At 57.3% G+C, this 25,313-nt stretch overlaps 5 protein-coding genes across 5 annotated transcripts; 3 read left to right on the forward strand and 2 right to left on the reverse strand.

Annotated features, from left to right (window-relative positions):
• Positions 1-347: 347 nt before the first annotated feature.
• Positions 348-1,917, forward strand: EsH8_VIII_000167 (uncharacterized protein; the record flags this gene model as incomplete). The annotated part of the gene is made up of 7 exons (XM_083269209.1): positions 348-536; positions 596-830; positions 909-1,049; positions 1,106-1,223; positions 1,274-1,342; positions 1,399-1,425; positions 1,491-1,917. 7 exons carry the CDS (start codon positions 348-350, stop codon positions 1,915-1,917), a joined length of 1,206 nt encoding a protein of 401 aa, XP_083128977.1.
• Positions 1,918-5,391: 3,474 nt separating this feature from the next.
• On the forward strand, positions 5,392-7,648 carry EsH8_VIII_000168 (amino acid permease-domain-containing protein; the record flags this gene model as incomplete). The annotated part of the gene is made up of 7 exons (XM_083269210.1): positions 5,392-5,668; positions 5,793-6,032; positions 6,087-6,258; positions 6,325-6,783; positions 6,856-6,992; positions 7,064-7,316; positions 7,405-7,648. The coding sequence occupies 7 exons, from the start codon at positions 5,392-5,394 to the stop codon at positions 7,646-7,648; spliced, it is 1,782 nt and encodes a 593-aa protein (XP_083128978.1).
• Positions 7,649-8,235: 587 nt separating this feature from the next.
• EsH8_VIII_000169 (uncharacterized protein) lies at positions 8,236-9,342 on the reverse strand (the record flags this gene model as incomplete). The annotated part of the gene is made up of 1 exon (XM_083269211.1): positions 8,236-9,342. The coding sequence occupies one exon, from the start codon at positions 9,340-9,342 to the stop codon at positions 8,236-8,238; it is 1,107 nt and encodes a 368-aa protein (XP_083128979.1).
• Positions 9,343-10,200: 858 nt separating this feature from the next.
• Positions 10,201-10,550, reverse strand: EsH8_VIII_000170 (uncharacterized protein; the record flags this gene model as incomplete). Its single annotated transcript, XM_083269212.1, has 2 exons — positions 10,201-10,275; positions 10,368-10,550. The coding sequence occupies 2 exons, from the start codon at positions 10,548-10,550 to the stop codon at positions 10,201-10,203; spliced, it is 258 nt and encodes an 85-aa protein (XP_083128980.1).
• Positions 10,551-20,936: 10,386 nt separating this feature from the next.
• EsH8_VIII_000171 (uncharacterized protein) lies at positions 20,937-24,084 on the forward strand (the record flags this gene model as incomplete). The annotated part of the gene is made up of 3 exons (XM_083269213.1): positions 20,937-21,241; positions 22,021-22,173; positions 22,452-24,084. 3 exons carry the CDS (start codon positions 20,937-20,939, stop codon positions 24,082-24,084), a joined length of 2,091 nt encoding a protein of 696 aa, XP_083128981.1.
• Positions 24,085-25,313: the final 1,229 nt, after the last annotated feature.

The following is a 25,313-nucleotide window of genomic DNA, read 5'->3' on the forward strand; positions in this document are numbered from 1 at the left end:
GTGGCCAGACACCTTCCCGAGGAAGACTGGGACGTCCAGAGAAGCTCCCTCTTCATGTCCGCTACGCTACCCAATGATGCCGTCGTAATGTTCCCCCGTTTCATGATCTCCTTTACCCCCATGGGCCTTGCACATGTACCACTGCTGTGGTGTGGTGTGGTTCCCGCGTCTCCGTCCTCTTTGCAACTCGACGAATCCCAGTACTCGGTGCCGAATGGCTCCAAGATGCTTAAAAGATTGCGCAGATCCCATCGCTTTTGGACGTGCCCACTCTCCTGATCTTTGTGTTTTCCTCCCTTCGTTCCCGCTTCCCCCGTACGTGCACTGTGGACGCAGCACCCGCAGTCATGTCTTCGACTTCCACCACCACGGCCGTCGACCCGGAGCGCGCCAAGGAGAGCAACACGGCCATGATCCTTGGCGTGACGGGCACGTTCCACGCCTTTGCTCTTCTCTTCGTGGCCATGCGGACGTACACCCGCGCCGTCATTGTCAAGACGATAGGAATAGATGACTACATGATGATAATGTCTGCGGTATGATATCTCGACGAGACTGGGCCGGGATAGAACGGGCTCGTGCTGACTATACCCAGCTCTGTGCACTAGGCGGAGGGATGGTCGTCTTCATCATCCAGGCGTTTTATGGGCTTGGCAAACACAAAGACACCATTTCCACGGCCGACAACGTCATGTTCCAGAAGGTTGGCTTTGCCCAGTCCATCACGTCCGCAATCGCCGCTTTGGCCTTCCTCAAGGTATCCATCGCCTTGTCGCTTCTTCGACTAAGCAAAAACCGATGGTATTCGAGGTCTCTTTGGGCATTGATCGGTAAGCGCTAGCCACTCGGACGAGCGGCCAGATGCCAACTTCGCCAGGCACAACGTTTACTAACATTGAAGCTTTCAGGGTTTGTCGCCGTGTACACTGTCTTGGCTTGGCTGAGCTTTTTCCTCTACTGCACCCCACTGGAGGGTTACTGGAATAAGAGCCTCAAGCCCAAATGCTACAACATCAAGTTGTTTATCAACTTTGCTCTTGTCAATACCTGTTCGTGTTCTGGCGCAACATTGCTTTCAAAAGATTCGGTTCTGACCTAGACTTAGCATTCAACATCTTTACTGATGTTTGCTTCGCTACACTGCCCATTCCGATCATCTGGGTTTTGCAGATGAAGCTGCGCACAAGAGTTTACCTGATCGTCGTTCTTAGCCTTGGATACCTGTAAGTCTTGCAACACTCCCCGTAGAATCGCCCGTGCTAATTGTCTGCAGAGCCGTGATCATGGGCATTATCAAGGCAGTCTACCAGATTGGCCAAACAAGCAACAAGGACGGAACCTTGTGAGTATCTCGGAGGCAAACTGCAGGTGACATCCCGCACTGACAAGTATAACCAGTTATCAAAGCATTCAGTTCTGGGGCTTGTAAGTGTTTTCCACGCGCAGCGTTCCCGTTAAGAAGGCCATCAACTAACACGACTACCCTGCAGCCTGCAACTAAACCTCGGCATCATCGCGGCTTGTGCGCCAGCCATCAAGCCGCTCGTTGGCCGCGCCCTCAAGATATCCTCGAGCCGACACTACAACAGCGACAACCTTTACGAAAACCGGTACCCGACCGGCAGGACCGGCAGGACGGGAAACGTCACATCGAACGCACGGAGGCAGGGATACAGGGAGCAAGGGAGCCAGTGCGCGCCAGATTTTGAGCTCGAAGACGGGCCCTTTTCACGCAGCGACGAGATGTGCAGGACGAGCATCAAGGGCGGAAACCACCCGGCTGCCGTTGCGGTGTACGAAAAGGACACAAGCTTCGGCGCCAGGTCAGGGAGCGAGGAGCTGATTCTGGATAACGATTTCAAATACGGTGACACCAAGGGCATCATGAGGACGACGGAGGTGCACATACAACGCTAGAGTAGGCGCTGTGAGGGCAATTCTATGTTCAAAAAGTTAAATTTTGATTGTTAAGAATAATGGATTATGAGCGTATGGGACTTCAATACTTTGCACTCGTGCCCTGTGTGTGATGGAAGAGCGCCAACAGTAATCCAGAAGGGCAAAGGTCGGGTTTCTCGGGCCCAGAGTGGTTCGGAATACTCCCGGTCACGCAGAGTTATTACACTAACATCCATTTATAGTTGGTAACCGCCCACCCAGACCTAGTGTCGCCTGACACTTTATCTTTTCACGTCCGGTGTGAAGTATACCGTCAGGACCAGCCTTGAGCTTAAGGAGGACATTTATCGGCCATTGCTCAACCCGAAATATCAATCAGCATTCCAATATCAGCCTGCGCAGTTTAAGGAGAGCCAACGCCACTAAATCCCCCTCCCTGTCGCCATAGGAGCAGTGCCAATCCAAGTCGTTAAACTAACCAAACATGGGATATACCATCCCCTCGGCAGCCGGCCCTGTTCCATAATTGCCAAGTGCCCGACGGGGCATGTCGGCTGAACATTAAAATTTGGCTCAAATCAAAACTTACTTCTACTTTGCTCTGCTTTGCGTCCCACGCGGCCGAATATGAACGATCCGGTCACTGCCATGACGGACGCCTGCATCCAGCGCGTACTTACCCCAGCCGAATCCTCAACGCGCAGGCATGGTTCACCATTACCTGAGAGCTCTACATAGTAATCGACAATGAGTACAAGTTCAGGCTTTGTTTATCTCCTGCGTTGTTTGCTCGTCGATGTTGGCCATGTCAGCCCTGGGTTTAGCTTCTTCGTGTGGTCAACCTTTGGTGGCCAGGCAATCAATGAACCACCAATAACACAATACCTTAGGGCAAGTTTACAGGATAGATATACAGCGCTGACCATGCCTCTGACCGGAAAGGGTTGCCCAGCCGTGTTAGTTCAGTGAATACGAGTTGTAGCCAAAATTGCACCTGTAGGATGTGAGACCGCGAGTGGTTGATATAGCACAACGCACCCTGGATCCGGGGGCTTCGCATCTTCATCTATCGGGGACTTTGATTCGCCTAACCTTATGATGCGTGCTATTATGCGCGATGTGCTTCTCTTTTGGGAACATTTGATTACACGCAGTGCATCGTCCATCCCATTCGGACTAGCGCCCAGAATGCGGATCGGCTGCAACGCGACAGTTGTCGGCCATGCGGGGACTTTTTAGCCGCCTGCCCTCGGAGCCCGTTTTATAGCAGCGTCCGGCGTCAACGGTCTGGGGCAGTTTTCTTATTTCCGGGTTGCAGTGCAAAAAATCCTTGTTGCCTGCGATGCGTCTGTGCAGCCATCCACTTGCAGTAGGCCCCCAAGCACAGCAGGAGGTAATTTATATCTTCCATGTACTTGTTAGAACTCTCGGTGCCGACAGGGCAAGACTCTGTAGAGCATTCGTATGCGTCCCATACGGCTTCCGGCCGGGTGGGGGCGACGAGCCATGCTCGAAGACTGCAAGTAATTGAGGCCGGCCTATGCGCTTATTGTCTAAGTAGGCGTCCAGATGGGGAATAAGTTGGCCGTACTGGAATTCAGAGAGAGAAAAACAAAATACAAGTTCCGACGGCTATCTGAGGTAAACCTGACGCCGGTGTTTTCAGTCCTACATTACTTTGGGGGCTAAACGCGGGACCGCCCCTCTGTTATGGATGAGGACCTCCCCGCAACCCCCACCGACTACCCGGCTCCATAGCGGCGCGGGTCCGGCCCAGTTCCCCGGTCTCCTACGGTGGGCACCGTTGGGCTCCGTTGGAGACGTCCGAGTCCAGACAGATTATTAGACGGCTGAAAACTAGCGGTCCTTTGCTGGTTAGCCTGCCGGACTGGAATTTCCAAACCGCCATCATGCCTAGCGCCCAGCTGCGGCTGATCAAACGCGACGGCATCTCGCCTCGAGGTCTCATTGGGTGTAACGGGCTGGTCATGGCGTTTCCTCGGGAGCCGATTGCGCTATCTAACGGTCTGATGTCGACATGAACCAAACCTTGCATGGAAGCGAGATTTCCATCCACCCTTCACCTGTCAGGGAAGGTCATAATGCCTGGCAAGTCTTGGTAAAACCTAGTTCCGGTATCTCGACGGCAATTTGTTCTGATGGCATCGCACCGGGATTCGCTCCGCGCTCGACAGCCTGAGCCGCGCCGCTGGCGCTCCCTGCGTCTGTTGCAGGCCAAGCCTCCCCGACTCGAATAAAAGCGCGGCGCCGCGCGCGGGATGAGTTTCCATCAGGTAAAAGCATGACGACCTCGCCGTCCTGTCCACTCTTCATGGCGCTGCGATTGAACTGGCTTGGCTGTTCAGCCAAGCCCATGCCATGCAATGATCTACCCTAGCACTGCTTCCTATCTGCCCGTTTTTGGGCCATGCTCCCGAGCGAAGTGGCGAGGCACTCTCGAACTCCTCGCCCTCTGCCGTCCAATCCAGTCCGTCCGATTTCTCCCTGTCTGATAACTTTAATGCACGACGGGTTGCGGCTTCGAGCTGCAGAACGTTCGATGACATAATGTCTCGGAACGTCAGCCTCATGACTTCATCCCACATTTTGGCTGTCGGACGCCATGCGACTGCCCTGTCTCGCGGCCGTCGAGCTCTGCAGGCCAGTACCAGCAGCTCGGAAACTCATTTGCGAACCTTTGGCGTTGTTGGTGCGCCCAAAATGTCTCGTCGCGCGGCCCAAATAACTGCTTGTAGCACATGTCGCCATTTGCACTCGGTGTCACTACATCGCAGCCTGCCAACAGGTCCCATTGAAATAGTGGGCTCGCCGCGCGGGGGTGGGTTGCGCGTGGGTTGACGCTGGACAAACCACGGTTCCCGGACGGGCCCAAATCCACAGACACAGACTCTCTCTCCAACAGACACTAGGGACAGGCCGCGGTGGGAACACCAGCTGCGGTCGGGGTAACGCGCTCGACCCCTTCGTCTCCCTGTCGTTGAGACGTTGCAGTCGCCCTGGGTTGCGCGCAGGATGGATGGATGGGGAGCAGAGCTGGTTGGGCCGGTCTCGCCGGCCAAAGTCCCAAAGATCGAGGGGACCCTCATTGCGTGCTCCTGCGCCCGAGAAACTTTTAATTGCCAAGAGGGCCGACATCAGCTTATCGAGCCAGATGAAGCCTGGATCAGAAAATTAGCCAAGGGAACAGCAATTGTGTGATTTCACCACGTAGTATCGACAGGAGACACGAGTCGGGGACGCTCCCGCTGGCAGGCATCCGCCTCTTGAGAGTATATATGCCACATCGTGCCGCCTCCGCAACCTGTTGCGTGTGTTCTCGAGGAAGACCATCGTCTCCTTGACCACTTCGCAGCTTTTAACAGGTGTCACCTGTTAGGTACAACTACCTGCGCCATCCCGGCCCCCCCTCCTTCTCCCAGCCAGCCGTCACAGTTTGCTTCGTTGCAGGCGTCATTGCTGGGTTGATCGACAATGGTGTTTTCAAGGCTATTCCCGAGCGAAAAGTCGGGCGGCGCCGAGTCCCCCGTCCAGCACGACACCGAAGCCAGCGACTCTGAGCCCTCCATCATCCACGATGGTGACCTCGCATACACCCGAGTGAAGGGAGGCAATGGCTCGAAGCCGTCCTACCAGGAGGCCGTCGGTGCCCCCGTCGAGTCCGATTCGCCGCTGGGCTACCACGTCAATTGGATTGCCATCATCTTCCTGAACGTCAACATGATGGTCGGAACTGGTGTCTTTTCAACCCGTACGTCATCCCGATGCCTTCGTCACCAAGCCCATTGAGGAGCATTGGCCGTCGAATCTCAGAGTAGCGGGTGTTTCACGCCCGTGAAAGATGATATGCAAGTTCTGACATTACTATTCTACAGCTGCGAGTATTCTCAACAGAACCGGCTCCATTGGTCTGGCTCTGATGTACTGGGTGATTGGCTTCCTCATGGCTTCCGCTGGATTCAGCGTGTATCTCGAGCTGGCCAGCTACTTCCCCAACCGTAGTGGCTCTGAGGTCGTCTACTTGGAACAGCAGTACCCCCGTCCGAAACACTTCTTCCCCGTCGCCTTCGCAGTCCAGTCCGTCATCCTGTCATTCAGCAGCAGTAACGCCGTTGGTAAGTCGACCCACCTCACGTCGTGGCCGAAGTAAGTCGCTGACGATATATCAGTCCTGTCCAGGTACCTGTGGAGAATGGCAGACACCACGCCGACGGAGTGGCAGATGCGAGGTGTCGCAATTGCGGCTTACACCCTCGCCGTCATCTGCGTTCTCGCGCACAACAGATACTCCCTCTGGCTCGTGAACGTCATCGGAGTCCTGAAACTCCTCACGCTAGTCTTGTAGGCGGCTCCTCCCGCACCCCGAATCATCGTCTCGCCCCGTGTAACGCTAACAATGTCGAACAGCATCAGCATCGCCGGGCTCGTCGTGCTGGGGGGCAACGTCAAGCACATCCCCGACCCCAAGGCCAACTTCCGCAACGCCTTCGAGGGCACGACCAGCAACGGAAACGATCTGTCGAGCGCCCTGGTCAGCATCATCTTCTCCTACGCCGGCTACTACAACGCCTTCAACATGACCAACGAGATCAAGAACCCGATCCCCACCCTCAAGAAGAACGGCATCATCTCGCTCCTGACGGTCGCCATCCTGTACATGCTCTGCAACATTGCCTACTTCGCCGCCGTCCCCAAGGCCGAGTTCGCCAAGGCCAGCGAGATCGCCGCCGCCGTCTTCTTCTCCAAGCTCTTTGGAGGCAGCAAGTCCGCCGCCAACGTCCTCAACTTCCTCGTGCTGCTGAGCGCCTTCGGCAACCTCTTGGCCGTCCTCATCGGATCCTCGCGCATGATTCGTGAGATTGGCCGGTACGTCGCCAACGTTGCCCAATCCGGGGAAAAGACATACATAGTGTGTGCTGACATTTCTTTTCGCTGCAGACAAGGTGTGCTCCCGTTCACCAACTTCTGGGTCTCGACCAAGCCCTTCGGAACCCCCCTGGGCCCGTACATGCTCAAGTGGACGATGACCTTCATCATGATCGTCGCGCCCCCTGCCGGCGACGCATTCTCCTTCGGTACGTCTCCGCACTTTTTGAATGGCGCCGGCCATGGCTCCGTGAAACGACTGCTGACTTGGAGACCACAGTTATCGACCTGGCTAGCTACCCCAGCGCCATGTTCAACTTCGCCATGACCTTTGGTGTCTTCGTCCTCAGACGCCGCCGCCAGCGCTCCGGCATCAGCCGCTCCGAGTTCCGCGCCTGGGACTTTGTGGTCGTCTTCTTCCTCGCCATCCAGGTCTTTGTCCTGGCGATGCCTTGGTGGCCGCCAAAGGGCGGCCCGTACGCCGGAAGCGTCAGCTTCTGGTACGCGACGTATTGCGTCGTCGGCATCGGAATGTGAGTTCCTTGCCCCCCTCCCTCCTCGGCTCGCCCGACGGGGTATTTCAAGGCCCCCAATACCACATTTGCTAATTCTCGTTGGTAGTATCCTGCTCTGCATCCTCTACTACATCTTCTGGATGCACCTCCTCCCCCGCTGGCTCGGATACGAGATCCGTACCGAGATTGTCGACGTTGACACCAACGGCGCCAACACGCACCGTCTCGTCAGGGTTCCCAAGGCCGAACTCGCCGAGTGGGACGACACGCACGACGAGGCCGGTAACCTGCGGCGGAGACATGTCACCACCGAGCTCGAGTCCAGCAACTCGAACGAGAAGGTGGCTTAAGCTTGAGGCACTGAGCCACTCGACGTGGCATGGTGGCATGATGGGAGGAAAGCTTGTTGGCCAAAAACCAGAAGATCTTTGGAACTGCGACGGACAGGCTCCTGTTCAGTCGCCTTGCTTAGGATCTAGCCAACTCCCAGACATGCCCGTGGGAATGCTAGTAGTAGTACCGGTAGACCCGGAATAATAAATCATTTGATATTCATGGATCAAGACCTGACACCAAATCATGACTGCTACGAGCTGAAGTGGTTTCATTGGAAGTACATGAAATGTTCTACTCGAGACTCTTAAGTGAGCACCTGTCAATTGATCGGTTGAAGAGCAATTATGATTTGTGCAATTGTAATATAGGCATGGGTTACATGAAATTGTTTTCCCATCGTGTGAGCCACACCAACCCATGCATGCCATGTTGTTTCCGCGGTCTAGGCCCTTGCCGAATTTTCCTCATCATCTTGCAACACATCCCCTCAACCCTTGTGTATCATTTTCCGTGAATTCTTTTCCTCGACCGTAGTATTGCAACGAGAAGTCTTGTTGATTCCCCCTAGTACCAGAACCCTCTGCCGGCTCGTGTTTTAGGCTCAACAACCCCACTCATCTATTTTCGCAAAGTGCGCGGCAGACCACACTATCTCGTCGACATCTTGGTATTGATCGATCACCGTCCCGTCAACATCATCATCTATAAATCTGTCAATTCTTTCGTCACGAATTTCGTCCCAAGTCTCTCCTGGAAAGTCGCGTCGGATATCTTCGTCGATGAACGGAGAATCTTCCTTTTCTTCGTAATCAACGCCCTTGCCCCTCTTGACGACAACCATAAGCTCCTTGTTTTCCTCGCCCTCGACCATTAGTTCCAACTCGTATGGGAAACCGAAGTATTCTTCCGCATCCCCATCTTCTGGCATCTGTTCGAATTCGACTCGCGTGTTTGCGTTCAGGACGGATCCGGGGGAGTCGGGAACTGTTGAGCGGTAAATGACAACGGATGGTCCTGATAGAGATCCATCTCTGTCTTCCATGACATGCTGCCAATATGTAGGTTGAGGCTCGCGCCAGTATTTATTGTCATCGGATGTAAAGTCGAAAGGCATCGCGTATCCCAGCATTCTGGAGGTGTGGCTAATGTAGCGGAGTTCTCTCCAGCCGTAGCTATCCCTGATGAGGCCATCCAAAACGACATAGCTAGTTTTGGGGATGGAAGTTCCGAGTACTGTGAGTGTATCGAGACGAAGGCCTGGAAGAAGTTTGAGTGCGGAATGCAGCTCGTAGTAGACAAATCCTTTGGCTTCTTCAGAGACGAGCGCCAGATTATTGCCCAAAACGCGCATATGTCGCAACTTCGAGATTGTTCCGGGGGCCAGGGTTGTCAGTTTGTCGAGCATCGACTTGCAGTTTTCGAAACTGAACAGAACTTTACCAATCCATGTGTCACCAATCTCTGTCTTGGCTCGACGACATGATCGTAGGATTGCGAGAGCATTCGGGGCGGGTTTAACTCTGGCGTGCCAAAAGATTTCGACTATTCTCTCGCCCCAGGCGAGTCTAGTGGAAGAGAAGAGGTGCGAGAAGATGTAGTTGCGGACTTCCTGAGGGACACGCCGAAAGAGGATGCTGTCTTCCTGTAGATAGGGTGCGACAGCCGTCTGTCCCTCCGTTTCCGGCTCGGGGCGCGTCGACTCCGACATTGTCTGCTCCTCGCCTTGACGACTCAAGATTCTCTTCTGTGTTACAAGACTGAAGGCGGAGGGTGGGATTGTTGATCTTGGGATGTTTTTCTTGTTCGATGCGGTCGTGAAAGAAAGAATGAAAGGGTGAAAGGATGAAAAGTCGAAAGGTGGAATTCTCGTGGGTGAAGGGAGGAAGAGAAGGGGAAAGAGAAGGTGAAAGAGAAGGTGAAGTGAGGAAGTGGAGGATAATATCGGCAGGCACGCCGTGGCCACACGCAGTGGGCAGGTAGACTTTGCTCAAGGAAGGAAGGAAGGATGCTCCCGGGTCGGTGTCGTGTATTGTACCGGTGAAGAACGAAGAAATTGTCGGAATATCCCAAGTTGGGGGAACGTGGATGAGATTTAATATCCCGTCTAGGCTGGATTCCCTTGCGGTCAGTATGCCTGTTTAGCGATGGCAATTATTGACAATCTTCCGAGAGTGTGTGGTGGACGGAACGCTCACACACCGTTGCTCATATCATGGACCATGATCAGGGCTTGGTCTTCAGAACAAATCTAACACTTATGTTGACCAGCCAGAACGAACTCGAATACATTTCAGACTCGTGTCAATATCGGTGACTGTGGCCTTGTACCGAGAGCTGGCTTCAGGATAGGGCCAAAGAAATGGCATTCGTTTGCATTAAGGTTGTATGTGAGATTCATGTCAACTGTCAGTCACCATGACTAGTTTTCAGTTCAGACGGTTCTGATGGTGGTCAACATGTATTCCCCCCTTCCAGCGTCCTTTAGCCTGCTTCCCGAAGCCCATTCAGCCCAGACCATAACTCCCCAGCAGGTTCACGTCTTCACCACAAACCCGCGTGCCCCAACTTAGTTGATGACAACACAGCCAGGGAAGCCACTGCCGGTGCCCTCTCCATTCCGGTCGCAGCAGCCAGTGTACAGCTGTGAGCCCGAGTTAGAAATGAGAACAGACCGTCTTCGTGATGCCGTCATGGCTTGCCAACGAAGTGTACCGAGGGACGGATGAGACTTACAGGAGGGTTGGGGCCGAAGTAGTTGCAGCATAGCGCATACCCGCCCCAGTTCGACTCATGGGGGAAAGGAGCCGAGGTGCCGTTGTTGTAGGGGGTGCACTCTCCCAGCTGACGCTCCTGGATGGCGGCCGCACTCGCACCGGCGACGAGGGGCAGGATGAAGGCGGCGGCGGAGAACTTCATTTTCGTTGGGAACTGGAGAGAGATGGGGCGGCGAAGGGCAAATGATTGTGGTTTTTTGGAACAGAAAAGATATCAAACGAGCGTTGGTGGTTGGTCTCGTCGACAGAGAGTCTGGACGGGCGACCTTGTTATATACTCGACGCAGACGAATTTCCCACGTCCTAGTTGACCCGGGTCTATGTTGCTCGCATGCACAATGAACCTGGATACGGGAACCTTGGCTCAGTCACCCCGCGCGCTTATTTACCATTAAACTCGTAGCCGATAGCGACGTGCACTCGGGATTGTCGCCCGAATGGGCATTTTGCGGAGGCGGTGCCTGTAAATTCCCTGGCAGAGAGGTTCGTTTCTGTCATATCAAGCATTCTGGGGGCACCGCCGCCCTGTCCCATTTAAATCAATTAGGCAGAGTTTCTCGACGGCCTAAGCGAGGTCTTGGTTACCACCTTGCGGCAGTGCGAAATCCGCGAGTCTAATTGAGAGAACCTGGGGCGGGCTTGGGGGAACCTTGCCCCGGACACACGGCATATTGGCCGTCCGCCCAAGCACACCCAAGCCCGTCGTATAGGATGTTGCGATTAGTTGGCGGGATGGCGTGTTGTACTGTCAACTTTTGGTTATAAGAACAAGGAAGCAATGTCTTCGTAATTTCAGACTAAGCAGTTGCGCGCAAACGACGTGGTTTCTGTCTATAACAAACTCTCCCCCCTTCCCCTCAACTCATGCTACAACAGCGCTTGACAAAGTTTGGATTTCGCTAAACCCGGGAGCATGGGCATTATGCTTATTGCCCACGGCACGACAACCTACCAAAACCCAGTCGGCGCATAGTCGCTCCGGCCAATACCACCACGCATGGCCGAGCCGGGACGATACAGGCGCCCGAGTGGAGCGGTGTGCAGGGGCAGACACCGGCCCAGCTCGGTCACGGGGGCCAGAGGACCGGCTCCATTGCGCGAGCGGGGGCAATCCCCGCCTCCGATTGACAGGATCAGCGCGAGATAAATGAGTTTCTGGCCGGCAGTCCACCGTCCCCGTAGGCGAAGACTGCCTTTTTGGAGAACGCCGAGTTTGGCATGTTGGCATTTGCAACGGGTTCTCAAGCGTTTGCCTGCCTCCTCATTTCCGCTCGTTCGCGCGACGCATTGCTGATGGTTTGAAGCACGCCCCTCAGCCCCCCCAATATATTTGAATCGTCCAACATGCCAACTTCTAATTCTCAGGCGCTATAAAGGAAGCCGTCGCTTCGGAGAACGCCGTATCGCGCGCTCCGACAGCCCTACTTTCTCTCACAAACGCTACGACCACAAGACTCACCCTCTGAGCTCGGCTCTGCGCCCCTTCCTTGGATGCTTGCAGCATGATAGCTTTGCGATCCTCATTTTATTGAAACCAGGCCTTCTCTGGAATTTCCAGGCAACGCACCGGCGCAGTCGGCGAACTCGGCTGGAAGTCTTGAACGCTCACCAAGATACAGCATCATTGCGATGGCGACGCAGCATTCGGCAACTTGGTAGCCAGGACAGGTTCGCTCTCATCGCATCAGCCTTCAATGTATTGTGCTTTTCCAGGAGGTAGAGCTAAGCGTCGGAAAACATACATGTGCAATGATATGACCGGAACGCAAAGTAGCCTCCTGGTCGGGCTCTGGAGGTGACAGTGCTCATAGTCTGCAAGCCCGCCGGGTGCGCTTCTCGGGACCGGGGCGATGTAAGCTATTCTGCCGTATGAGAGGATCTTCTCATTTTTGATTGCTCCAACCAGAAGCAGTCAGAGATCTCGTGCTTCCAAGGATCGCAGGTGTATTCGGGGCCATTTCGGTAGGCAATATCCCCTACACTGCGAGTTCTGAGATGTGAATACGAGAAAGACCAAGAGCCAGCAGCGGCTCACGTCTCTCCAACAGCATCCAGATGCATGGAATCCGAGCGCAGTTGCTAGCATCCTGTCACCAGCGACCTAACCTGTGTGCTTCCTCGACGTATGAGTGGGCTACCTCGAGCGTCATCGCTACGAACAGCGACAGGCTTAGCGGGTATACTTTGCCACTTTCTGCTTGCACTTGCACTTGCACGCGAGCCTGCGCAACGGAGAACTGCTTCAAAGTCTTGGCGAATAACCATCTAAGCCATCCACCTTTGGAACCAACTCCGAGGTCAATGAATCATACCCCCAAGATGTGCACCGCACGCTGCTGTCCTTTGCTCGATGGCCCCAAAGCACTCAGCCAATACCATCCTACTGTCGCTCGACTGCCAACAGGCGTGGGGGATGGGGAGAGCTCCTGGCCGTTAACGTTGAGTCGCTTCATGGCCCCATGTGCTCCCAAAACGAGTCTGAGAAGAAGCCGCGAGTCTTGGGCAAGCTCCCGCCGCCAGGATGACACGCTCCGGTTGCGGGCGCTCCCATTTTCGCGGAGCCGGTAACCGAGCAGCCGGTCGTTCACCCATACCGGATGCTTCTGAGAGAACGTCTGATCCGAGTCCAAGGTCCCGTTCGATCCTCCGGAGTGCAAAACAACAGTTTTGATCCCCCACGTATGCACTGGAACAACCAAGGCGTCAATGGCTCGGCTTTTCCGGCCACAACGGATGCCGGGTCAGTGTCGCGGCTTGACCTTCCCCGGTGCCGTTACCCCAGGTTTCAATGGCGCCCTCCCCTCCCCCCACCGGCAATGCCGCACGGCGTCCGGAAGAGCGGGTGGGGGGATGCGTCAGTTGTCGTTTTTTTTCGCCCAAGGGCTGTTGCTTGCAAAGGTCAGTACTGTAGATTGGGCAAAATTGAATGGCGCTGCCCTTTTTCACATCCACAGATTGGGGGGTTGGGGGTTGTTTCGTTTCAGTTGCGGTTCAATTGCTGTGCAGCATTGCCGCCCTGCGCTGGCCGCTGTATTCTCTGGTTGTTTCCGTGGGCGTTGCTAGCTGCCGATATTCCACAACGCAACTCCATGGCTGGAGTCATATGGGCTGGAAAATCACCTCAAAGCTCCCAATGATTTGTACTGGTTATCTATTCATTCGCCGCGTCCCTGTCGCGAATGGGTGGATGGGTCGTGGATCTTGTGGTTGAGGGCCGCATATGAAGGAGGGAACGGGGGAGGCTGTCCAAGATTGCAGATGGACCAAGAAAAACGCGACCGTCGAGATAAGCGAAACAATTAAATCGTGGCCCAGCTACAACATGTACTATAGGGCTAAATGATTGACCGCTTTGTTTCTTTGCCTCGACATGGTCGCTGAGCATGTCCAAACTACCTACCAAAGGGACCGTAACCCCACGTGGGCACAATCATCTAGCAAACCTCTCACGCAGGTTCGCTGCCCTTGGAGGGTTGCTGTCTCCGCCCAGGAACGGTTGGACCCGCTGGCAGCCACGGCCCCTGGGGCTCTTTCAATCTATTCCTAAAAGCTTGTTCGCGAAGTCTCGTCAATATCATCAATAAGCACAACGGTGTCCCGTTCAATAGTTCGCTCGGCATCTTCGGGGGTGATGGAGGAGAGCGTGTGCCTTCGCTGACATGATCGGGAGCGTGCCGGAAGGGCCGAAGTCCACTGATCCTACCTGCAAAGTTTCCCCACTCCGACGGACAAACCGACTGCGGACTTTTCCATCTTGCCGCCGACGGATTTGTCAGATACAACTGCTGGAGAGAAGAAGCTGGAGGTCGGTCCGTTCTGCAACTTGCACAAGCAGCTTGCCGATGGAAATATCTTCTTCGCCTTAATCTTGACCCGGTAGCCAGGTCGGTAGCCGGAATAGGCGGCGGCGCCGTGGCTTTCCCTGTAATCAAAACTGCGGGGGGGAAGAAGCCCTCTGTACGTCACAGATCCGCCGAGCACCACACCCGCAAGACAGGGCGGTTCGCAGGGGGGGTGGGAAAATTGAGATTACCGTCCAAACTCCGAGCTGCTCCTCACCTGGACGAATGGTGCCACCGGGCACGGGGGTTCCTTCGGCCGTACGTAGTGGAACCAATCCCGTCACTGACTGATGGGATTCTGCGTCGCCTTCGCCCCGAACTGGGGCCAATTTTTATTTTTATTTTTATTCTTCATCGACATTTGTCAGATGAGAATGTCGCGCCGTCTTGTCGCCGCGGATTGCGACTTTGATTACTTGTTGCGGGGGGGTCGGTGTGACCTTTGGAGCGTTTAACCCTCACCGAGTGGGTCCTGCCAGCGCCGGTCGTCCGGAAGCCGGCGGAAGTGTTTCCGGAAGGGTCCATCCCAAAAACGATCCCGCAAGGCCGCAAGGCCACAAAATCCCACCCCTGGTCGGTGCACTGATCGCCGGTTGTGTGAGAAATGCAATCGTTTCGGCTGGTTTGATTTACCAGTTTTGGCAATCATTTCAGCGTATCATAACGTTGCGGGGAGTGAGCGAGAGAAAGAGGGAGAGTTGGTTGGGCTTTGAAAGCATGCGCTTCCTCGGTCCCCGCCCGCAAGGGCCCGGCTGGCCTATTCGTTTCCGCTGACGTTAAATGGGCAAATTGTTTGAATTCCCATCAGTGAGTGAGTGAGCTTGGGCGACGCCGCCGGGCCACTCCCCGCGCGCACGTCGCTCGTGAGGGCCGAGAGGGAAGACTTGCCGCTGCTACTACTAATACTACGTGCACATCCTCGAAACAGTACGGGGCAGAGGAGCGACACCAAGGCGGAGGTGTGTTGAAAATGACATCAATTCCGGGGTGTAGTTCTGGGCAGAGGTCCCGGATGGAGGCACCAGGGGCAGGAAAGTGGACGCGACCTCCGGAAGACACGGAGAAATCAGCGTGGCGTCGTCAGCGACCATCAGCATGCCTGACCGCCCGGAGACGCACCATTGATGGAAATAGCGCACCGCAGCGTTGGTAGATCTTCAGTGGCATGACGGTGGGTGGCTCCGGTTCTTGGTGCCCCCCCGTCGGTGCACCCACGGCTTGGATCAGGCCAACAAATCACACGGTGCGCCGGTGGTCCGTTTGTTTCTGGGCAAACATTGGTGTCATTGCTGGTAGCAACAGTGGTGCCGGCCACACAAGTTGCGCGCACCGTGTCGGATGTTGGGTTTCAGATGACGCTCAATCGGTAGCAGGCAGGTCGAAAGGCGGGAAGGCAGTGTCTCATTCGTTTTGTTTGTGCAGCGGACCGGCGCGCAAAGAAGCTGAATGCCAACTGGACTGACTGGCACGCACCGGGTCGGTGTGGGCTACCTATGTACCTGAGAGAGGCAGCACCCGCACTGGCCAGATTGCCGGGCGCGTGGAAACGGTTCTTCGGCCGCGAGCTCCAAGGCAATGTCCGAAGTCGCACAAACGAAAGCGCCTTGCCAAGAAGCAGGAGCTCCAGATGCCCCAGATGCCCCAGAGAAAGAGGACCCGATAGCGAATGTCGCGACTCCAGTCAGCCGAGGGAGAAGCCGGAATAAAACGCGCGAAATGATGGGCAGCAATGGCCAGGGCCGTCTGGAGATCTGCCGAGCAAATCTGGAATAGGCTTTCTTCGGTCGCCGGGACGGTGTTCAGACGTTCCGCATCATAATTGCAACCCAAGACACCACCCGGCCGAGAGAGAGGAACGTCGCGAGAACCAGGCGGGCAGGAAGAGGCGGCAGCAGAGGTCGAAACGAAACGAATAGAAGAAGACGGCCCCGGCGTGCTCCTGGAGAATCGATGCCCTTTACAATTAGGAATGCAACTACCTACTACAACTGGTCTTGAAGGGTTGGCACCACCCCCTACCTGCCTGCCGCCGCCTACCGCGCAGATGAATCAGACATCGCGTGTTTGCATTGGGGGTTTCTTGGGGAGGGGGGGCGCGGTAGCCCCGGCTTGGTCCCCTATTCGACACGGCGACAGTGCGCAGGGGTGCTCTGGCCCGAAAGCCGCGAGCCGAGCGCTCCAGGCTTGATGGGTAAAATGTCAGCGGCTGTTCCCACTTTCCCACCGCTGCCCGTACGGTCGGCGGGCTGCCTCGCTAAGTAATCGCGACGCAGTTGCCTCCGCTGGGGGCGACAGAACGACAGGCGCGCACGTTCGTTCGTTATGGATTCAACTCCTGTCCTGAGACTCGATGTGAAGATGCCGTGGTAACAGATGTCGAATAGTCAGTCAGTCAGTCGGCAGTCTCAGTTGCATGTTTGTGGAGGACGGCCGAGGTGGGGTACCAAGGGCAATTCCGCTTCTGCACGGGGTGAGTGAAGGAAAGGTCCAGGCCCGGGGCAGGTCGAGTTTGATTAAACGGAAATTGGACGCGTCGCCGGAAAGAGATGGCGCTGAACGCTCTCGGGATTGTCACTCCATGGCGAAAATTGGGCGAGGGGGAAAAGGTGGGTGCCATCTCTCCCCTCCCCCCTCCCCGGAGCGAAGACGGAACAGGTTGCACAGCAGGCCCGGACAATACGGGCAGCTGTTGCCGTGTCTGATTTTGTGCATAACGGACGGCCGTGTTGTATTGGCCTTGCCTTCTGGCCAGCATGCCAGCCCGCCCCGACAGTCTGGATGTGCAGTCGATGGGAATCGGTTGGTCAACGCCCCAACATGGGTGGAATGAGATTAAGTGCCATAATACGCACCCGAGCGACAAACAGAGGGAGCAGTGACGGCTCAGACGGGCTGGGGACGGGGATGATGGAGGCCAAGGTCCGAACAGTGCCATCGCCGACGGAGGGAAGCCCAGCTGACAGCCACCGGCCCCGCCCAGGATGAAAGCATACATGATGTACTAAGCATGCATATTATATACAGCCACGAGATTGTCGCATTGGCGGACAGCGCGTCCGTTGAAGACAAGAGGGGGGGACGGGGGCTAGAGAAGCAGAAGCTGGACTTTGTTGCGTGAAATCCGGCCCCTCTCCCCCCTCTTGGTTATTCGATCGGCAGAGGCCGCGCCGTGAACGAAGGCTCAAAGGCACGGGCGAAGCGTGGAATAAGTGCGCCAGCCAGGCCGTGTGCCGTGTTTTTCAGTACCCCGTAGACAAGGGGTGGAGGGCGCACTTCCGGCAAAGGTTGGCGCCGTATTGGTCTTGATCAGGGAAGGGCAAGTACCAGCGTGTACGTACATAGTAGGGTACGGTACAAACCGTAGGTACTCGGTAGGAGGCCTTGCCGTTTTTTGGGCGCCGGTTGTTGGAGGAGATGGATGGATGGGTGTACCGTGTCGGGTGGAATTTGGGGCAGGCCTCCTCCTAACTCGGCTTGGAGGAGGACGAGGAGAGGGGGAGGAGGGTGCGGCACACCCGACCAGGCCAGGGGGGGCGCGGCGATTCTAGGCCCGCCCGGCGGCGTTTGTCGTCCACGCCCCCATGTCATGGCAGAGCGCCCAATGTCGGTCGAGTCGTTCCAAGCCAGGAAGAGTGGAATGACCCGATCGCTCTGTCCGCCTTTCTCATTGTCTTGGGTGGGCCAAAGCCCGGCGCGCCGCGGGCATGGCAGGGGTTGTGACTCTGTACTGCCGAGGTGAAAAGCGCTGTGGCAGGCGGCGGGGCCGGCGACGTCGCAGGGTGAATGGCAGGCAGGGCCCCGGTCGGGTCCGAAGGGCAAGCTCGGAGTAGCTGCAGCATCAGCGAGGGACAGAGAGAGAGGGAGGAAGTCGAGCAGTCAATCGAGCGTCTGGGTTGGGGGGTCGAAGAATGAATTCCGGAGAGCAGAGCAGAGCCTGTGACGGACACGGCTCGATGGCTTGACGACACGAGGACAACGACGACGGCGCGGGGGGGCGTCGGAGGGGATGGATGGGCTGATGGTGGTCCCTATCACTGGGCGGTGATTCTCGTTGGATTAAACGGGATGGGCACCGGTCGGCGGCGGTGGGCAGAGGACGGATGGATGCGAGACACGAGATGTGTCGGGGAAGTCTGCCGCCAGAGCACTGTGGTGGTACTGTGTCATTTTGGCTTTCGGGGGACAGCCGGTGGGACTGGGTGGTCCTGGGTCTCCCTTTTTTTGTGTTTTCCTTTTTTTGTCTTTTTTTTTCTCTCTTCCGTTCCCGTTGATGTTGGGTTGGGCAGAAATGCTCCGGGTGATGGATGGGTGGATGGATGGCGTTACTGTGAGGCGTGGAGAAGCGGCCGGCCGGGAATGTGCAACGGGAAAAAATCCAAAAGAAAAAAAGAAAAGAAAAAAAGGAAAAAGGAAGAAGCCGAGACGCGTGGAATTTACTGGAATGGTCGTCCCCGGACAGAGTTGGAAATGCAGGAGCAAGCAAGTGTAAGTGCGAATGCATGGAGGAACAGGAGCGGGAGCAGCAGGAGCAGCAGCATCTGGGTGAGTGAGGCCCGGATGTAGGTGCCAGGCGCCAGGTGCCAGGTAGGTGCGTGCCTGCCGCGGGTGCGATGCGGGTGCGGATGCAGATTCAGATTCAGATACAGACATGATGGGCAGCAGCAGCAGCAGAAGCAGCAGCAGGAGGAGGAGCTGGAGCCGGAGCTGGAGCTGCCCCAGCCCAGCGTGTCACATCAGGCAGCGCAAGCGCGCACGCGCCGAGGCAGGTACGGTGCGGTACGGTACTGTTCGGTACCCACGGAGGCACCCCAGGTAGCGAGTACTCGACGCGTCGCAGGCGCGCAGCTGCGTCATCGAGGTACCGGTTACGGAGGGAAGGAATCTGCCGTGGAAGGACAAGGGGAAGGCAAGGGAAGGAAGGGCAACAGGGCAGGGTACCTCGTAGGGACGCAGAGAAGCAGACAAGCAGCAGCGGCGCAAGGCAAGCAAGCAGGTGCAGAAAATGGGAGAGTGGGGCCACTCGTTCCTGCCTGTCCGCCGTGTCTCCTCATTCAGCTCCGGCACCACCTGCCGATCCGCCCGTAAACCCTCAGAGACGCCAGCCTCAGGCCCGCCGCGCGCGCGCGCGCCCTCGTCCCCGTCGTCGCCTCGTCGTCACACCCGCCTGCTCACACTGTCTCTGTCGCTCTTGCTCTTGCCTTGCCTTGCCTTGCTCTTGCTTCCGCTCTTGCTCCCGCTCTCTTTCAATTGCTGCTGCTGCTGCCCCAGGCACATCACACACATCACACATCATCGGCCTCCCTCTCCCTCTCCTTCTCCCTCTCCTCGCGGCGGGATCCTTCCTCCCCTCCCTCCCCCCCTCCTTCCTCTTCCCAGGCTCTCTCCCCCCCCCCATCCAATCCAATTACTAAACTGCCTTACCGTTTTTTTTGTTTTTTTTTTGCCAACCAACTGCTCCCTCCGTTGCGCGCGCCTGCCTGTCTCGCAACTCTCTTTCTCGTTTCTCGGTCGGCGTACACACACACCCCCCTCCCCCACTCTCCACACGCCCCCTTTAGTCCGCCGATTGCACCCGCATCCGCACCCGCACCGCGTGCCCAGCCCTGAGTGGAGTGGGCGCATCTGGCAGCACCCGCCCGACACAGACGGGGAGAGGGCACAGAACGAGCAGCCGCGTCCGCATCAGCAGCAGCGTCAGCCAGCGCCAGAGTGCGCAGCGTGCAAGGTCCGCCCGACCGTCTCCCCCGTGTCGTGTCCCCGTGTGCCGTCTGCCTCGCCCTCCCACGTCCCACGTCCACTTCCAACGTATTGCTCTCACTCTCTCACTTTCTCTCGCTCTCTCTCGCACACACACACATTCTCGCTTTGTGCCGCCCCTGGGAACTGACTGGCCGGCTTTCCCCCGCCTGCCCACTCCTGCCCTACCTGTGGCCATTTTTTATTTTTATTTTTTTCTCCTCCCCCCCCCTCTCTCCCAACCACCGAAAGCGAGAGCGCATCACCGCCCGGATTTTTCGCCCACCACCGAGAAATCGCGGCCGACCGTCTGCGCCGAACTCTCACCACAACAAAAACAATTCTTGCTGCTCTTTTCGCCCTTTGTCGACATCGTTCTGCTCCGGAACCGCCCCGGAGGTATTTCGTCTCGCTCCGACCAATTTCCTCGGTCGCGGTGGTGGCGTTTTTCGCGTCTCCCCTTCCTGCCCCTTCGCCGCCGCCGCCCGCTGCCTGGGGGTCTCGCTTCTGGAGCCACCCTTCTCCATAATCTCGGCGCGACGGGTCGTCTTTTCTCTGCGTCCCCCGGCCCCAAAACTCTCTTCTCTTCCGGAACCCCCTCAACAAAACACACCTACTCCCGCTCCCTTCCCCCCCCGGATCTCTTCCTCTTTTTCTTCCTTCATCCAACTTCACCTCCCACCTCGTCCGGCTCATTTGACGCCGACCACGCCGTGCCCTGACCGTCGTCGTCGTCACCACCATCATCGTCGTCGTCGCCGTCGCAGTCGCCAGCTATCATTTTCCCTTGATCGCGTCGCCGTCGCGCTTCACCATCCATCTCGGACGCGCATCCGGCCTCGCCGTCGCATCGTCGCCCATCCTCTCCATCGTCTAGTTGTTTGCGCGCGCGTTCATCGCCGCCCTCCTGCGACACAATAGGCAGCTCATCGCCCTCCTCGGCTCACACCATGTCGGCCAGCGTTGTGCGGTCCACCGCCCTGCGAGCCGGCGGCGCCTGCGTGCGCTGCCGCAAGGGCAAGACCAAGTGCGTCTACGAGAACGGCCGCGCTCCTTGCAAGAACTGCGCCAAGGGCATGCACGAATGTTACCTGCCCTCCGAGTCCATGGCCCATCACCACGGCCAGTCTCCCGCCCGCCATACCACCGCTCATCGTCCCTCGCGCGAGAGCCTGCCTGCCTCGGTCCCGGCCGGCGAGGTGCGCGCTTCTAACCCCGTCTCCACCGCCTCTCGTCACATTCAGCCTCCCGAGAAGTAAGTCGACGCGTTTTTTTTTCCTTCTAATCTTTTTTATTCCCCATCATCCACTACCTCTGCCCGTCCTCCTCTTCCATTCCTGATGCCTAGGAGAGCAAGCGAAGCTACCATTGTGGGTGTGCGTGCTTGCTTCGCAGCCTTGTTCCCCCCTCTCCCGTTCCGCCTTGCGCGCACACATGCCCACACACCTATTTTTTCGCGCGTCTGACGGCCACTTTGCCTCGCGCCGTGTGCCGGAATTCTATTTCTAGTCTTCGGGCTGTGTCGCCGCCCACCGCCGCCGACCAGGGGAGAGGGAGCTCGGCCCCTTCTGCATGCGGCCTGGGCGCGGTGGCTTGTCCCCTTTCTCATCATACACTCACGCTCATTGCCTTTGCTATCCCGTCCCCCCTTTGGCTCCGTCTCACACCCACCCCCTCCCCTCCCTGTCCCTAGACTCTTTGCCCCAGATCTCGCTGCCTTTGCCTCGATCTCCCGAAGACGGCATTTCGTCTCCATCCGACGGCACCTCCCACCGCCGCTAGCCCTGGCCTCCTCCGGGCCGCGCTGTCTGGTGCTGCTCCTGTTCCTTGGCCCCCCCATCCCCATCGCCCGATTTTTTTCTTCTTTTCTTTTCGTTTCGTGCGCCATCCCAATGGTCACTTCCCGAGTCACATTCCGTCCGTTTGCCTCCACCCTGTACCACTACCTGCGTGCACTCGACACATCGGGGGGGCCACTCGCCGGCTTCCTCCCCCACGCGCATGCGCATGTGCTGACCTGAACCCCCCCGCCAGACTTACTCCGGAGCTCATCCAAGAATGCGAACGCGTCATTTCCAAGACCTACCCGGCCTGTGTCGCCTTCCACAAGCCGTCCTTCATCCAGCAGCTCAAGAACGCCTCTCTTGACCCGGCCCTCATCTACGCGCTGCTGACCTGCGCTGCTCGGTACGTACTCATCGGCTCTTCCCCCTCCCCCCAGTTCTCGTGTGTTTCACCACAACCCCCGCAATGTCCGAAAGTTTTGTGGATGGCGCGGCCTTCCGGGCGGGTGCGTCGAGTCGGCTCGCTTAGCACCAAATGCCCGGACTTGGGCCGAAAGTCACCACTGTTTTTTATTTTATTTTATTTTTTATTCGTTTGACTTTCGGCCGACTCAGTCGCATGTGGCTGGCCTCGGTGGATTGATTCGGTCGATGAGCCCTCCGCTAACCTTGCCCCTGCAGGAGCTCCCCAACCCTCATCAGGCGCTATGGTGGCCAGTCCGGTGCGACCGGCGCCGCTGAGCACTTCGCCGCCAAGGCCATGGGCATCATCAACCAGAACCTCGACACCCCCAGCCTTGCCGAGATCCAGGCCATTTGCCTGATTATTATTCACGAGTGGGGTTCCCGCAATGCTGTCCGTGCCTACATCTACCTCGGCCAGGCAAGCCGCATGGTCCAGATGTACCGCATCCTCCACAGCCACCACGCTGCCGTGAGCGATGCCGACCGCTTCCTCCAGGACGAGTCGTTCCGCCGCGTCCTCTGGCTGCTGTACATTCTCGACTGCCTGCTGACCAGCACCCCCGGCCGGCAGCCCGCCCTGTCGGCCAATGACACCGCCGACGTGTCTCTGCCGTGCTCCGACATGAACTTTGCCTTTGGCAACGCCGTCTACGTGCAGACCATCAACCTGGCCGACCCCACTCGTATGCCCACCGGCTCCCGCACCGATGACGTCGGCGAGTTTGGCCAGATCGTCCTGGCCACCCGCATCTGGCGCGACGTTGTCCAGATGCTGATGACCACGACGACCGAGACGTTCAACGACAACGTCTGCTCCGGCCTCATGGCCGAGATTGAGCGCCTCCGCGCCTCCCTGTCGATGCAGTACGTCGACAAGCCCGGCCAGATCAACCTCCACATCACCATGGGGTCCGGCTTCACCTACGCCATGCTTCACTGCATGCTCCACTGCGCCTCCATCTTCATCAACCGTCGCCGTCTCCTGCAGTACGTCACGGCGCCCGGCTTCAACCTCGAGAGCTGGCGCCTGACGCCCCAGTGCCACGAGATCATTGACAGGCTCTTCACCTCGTGCCACAGCACCATCGCCATGCTGACGGCCCTCGAGGCGGGATTCGACAAGGAGGGCATCATCTGCTTCCCCATCTTCATGCTGTTCTCCTCCTTCACCGCCAGCGCCACTGTCGCCTACCTGTCTCTGAAGGGTCTCACCCCTCCCAACGCCGTCGAGACCGCCGGCCACATTGTGCGCGACGGGCTCCACTTCATGCAGGACGGCGTCGACACCTGGCCACTCATCAGCTCGTGGCTTCGCCATCTCGCCGTGATGCACCGGGTGCTGGGCAACGATGCCGGCGCCGGCAGCCCCAGCGTCGGTGGCACCTCGGTGCCCCCCACCAACCCGCCTGCTGACCAGGCTTCCGTCAAGGACGAGGCGGCCTCGAACCCGGACACCAACCCGGACGCCATGGACTACGACCAGGCATCCAACGCCACCGCGCCCCAGGGCCCCGCCAACAACCATGCAGCCTCCGTCAGCGAGAGCGGCCGCGACAGCGAGCCTCCCGTGCCCCTCCCTCGTCGCCCTGGCGTCACCACCATCAACGGTGGCTCTGCAGGCTCTGGCGGTGTCGGCACCCCGGCCTCTGCAAGCCCTCCTCCCCAGCAGGCCGAGGTCAAGCCGTCCACCGAGACGGTGCCGCAGCCTCCTCTCGGCAACGGCGTCCCCGCTGCCGAGCCCGCCGCGCCTGTGCCTCAGGACATGACGGCTAGCGAGCTGTGCTCCGCGTTCGAGCGCCAGCTGCTCGAGCTGGACGACCTCGCCGCCTTCATGGGCGGTGGCGTTTGACTCACCTCTTGATTAAGGAATATTTTTCCAAAAAATTAACCAACACTGGGGACGTCTCGGAACCATTTCGGACCGGCATCTTGTACAGTACGACTAAATACCCTGCGACTGACTTTGCGACCTTGCATCACGCGTTTCTTTCGACGCCGTGCCCAAAATGGGACCAATCTTGCTTTGTTTCACTGGGCCGGGAGGAGGCAGGCGGCACATGGATTAGGGGAGGGGGCGTTGACGAGAAGTCCTCACTTGTGCTCACACCACACTATCCCGCAAGGGAAGGCAAGTGAGGAGTCTCTCTCTTCTGTGCGGAAGAGAGAGTAATGAGTTTTTTCTTTCTCACTTGGGGGCGTTGGAGGTCTAGTCGACGGCTGGCTTCGGCAAGCTCTAAGGACACAGTCGGCAATCGTTTTTCTTGTGACGAAGGCGGACATATCCAGGGCGGGGCTGAGGATGGATGGCTTTCTTTCCGTGCGGGTTGTGCTGCGTTAGTTAAAGCAGCACTGATGGCGGCGTTACGGTCACATTGCTTGATAACTTCTAATCGTATACCCTTGGCACACGCTGCTTTTGTTTTCTCTTGACTCGCTCGCGTGATGTGAATCAACGAAGGCTTCGGGACGGGCCGATGCAGAGGGCTTGCTTGCCCGCCACTGGCTGAAGGATCGTCCAGCTAGGGTTGTCCCGGGGTTTGTTTGTTGCTAGCCAGGACGGGAGTTTGGCCAGGGATTATTTGACAGACAAGGCTTACCCAACATTGTCTTTATAGGAAAAACCAACAAATGAAGACCCACCCTCACCCCTGAGAGCATCGTCTCATTGTCGTCCTGCCATGGTCTCAGTTTTTTGTTTGAGAGTTGTAAGTCACATGAGACCAGAGTGAGATAACACGCCTCTGTTTTTTTGTTTGTGGTGTGGATGGCAGAGACGGACTTCGGATTCCGGGATCTAACAAATGCCGACATCTATCCGTGCGCGGTCTGAAAGCAACAGGACCATGCGCAAAACAACATGTCAGCAACGGTCGGGGTTCGACGCTTTTCCGCCGCCAACTCCGTCCAGCTACGTACTTATGCGTCAGGGTCCTCGAGACCGCCCACCTCCCAGGCCAAACCCGCCGGATTTCGTGCAACTCCTGCATTCACTGCTTGCCATTCTCACCTCTCCCATCATTCATTCATTCTCGCCCCCCCAGGCGGCATTTGCGTTACATGCCAAATCTGAAGCCCGGT

Source organism: Colletotrichum jinshuiense, chromosome 8 (assembly GCF_051148585.1).
Source record: "Colletotrichum jinshuiense chromosome 8, complete sequence".
NCBI lineage: Eukaryota > Fungi > Ascomycota > Sordariomycetes > Glomerellales > Glomerellaceae > Colletotrichum > Colletotrichum jinshuiense.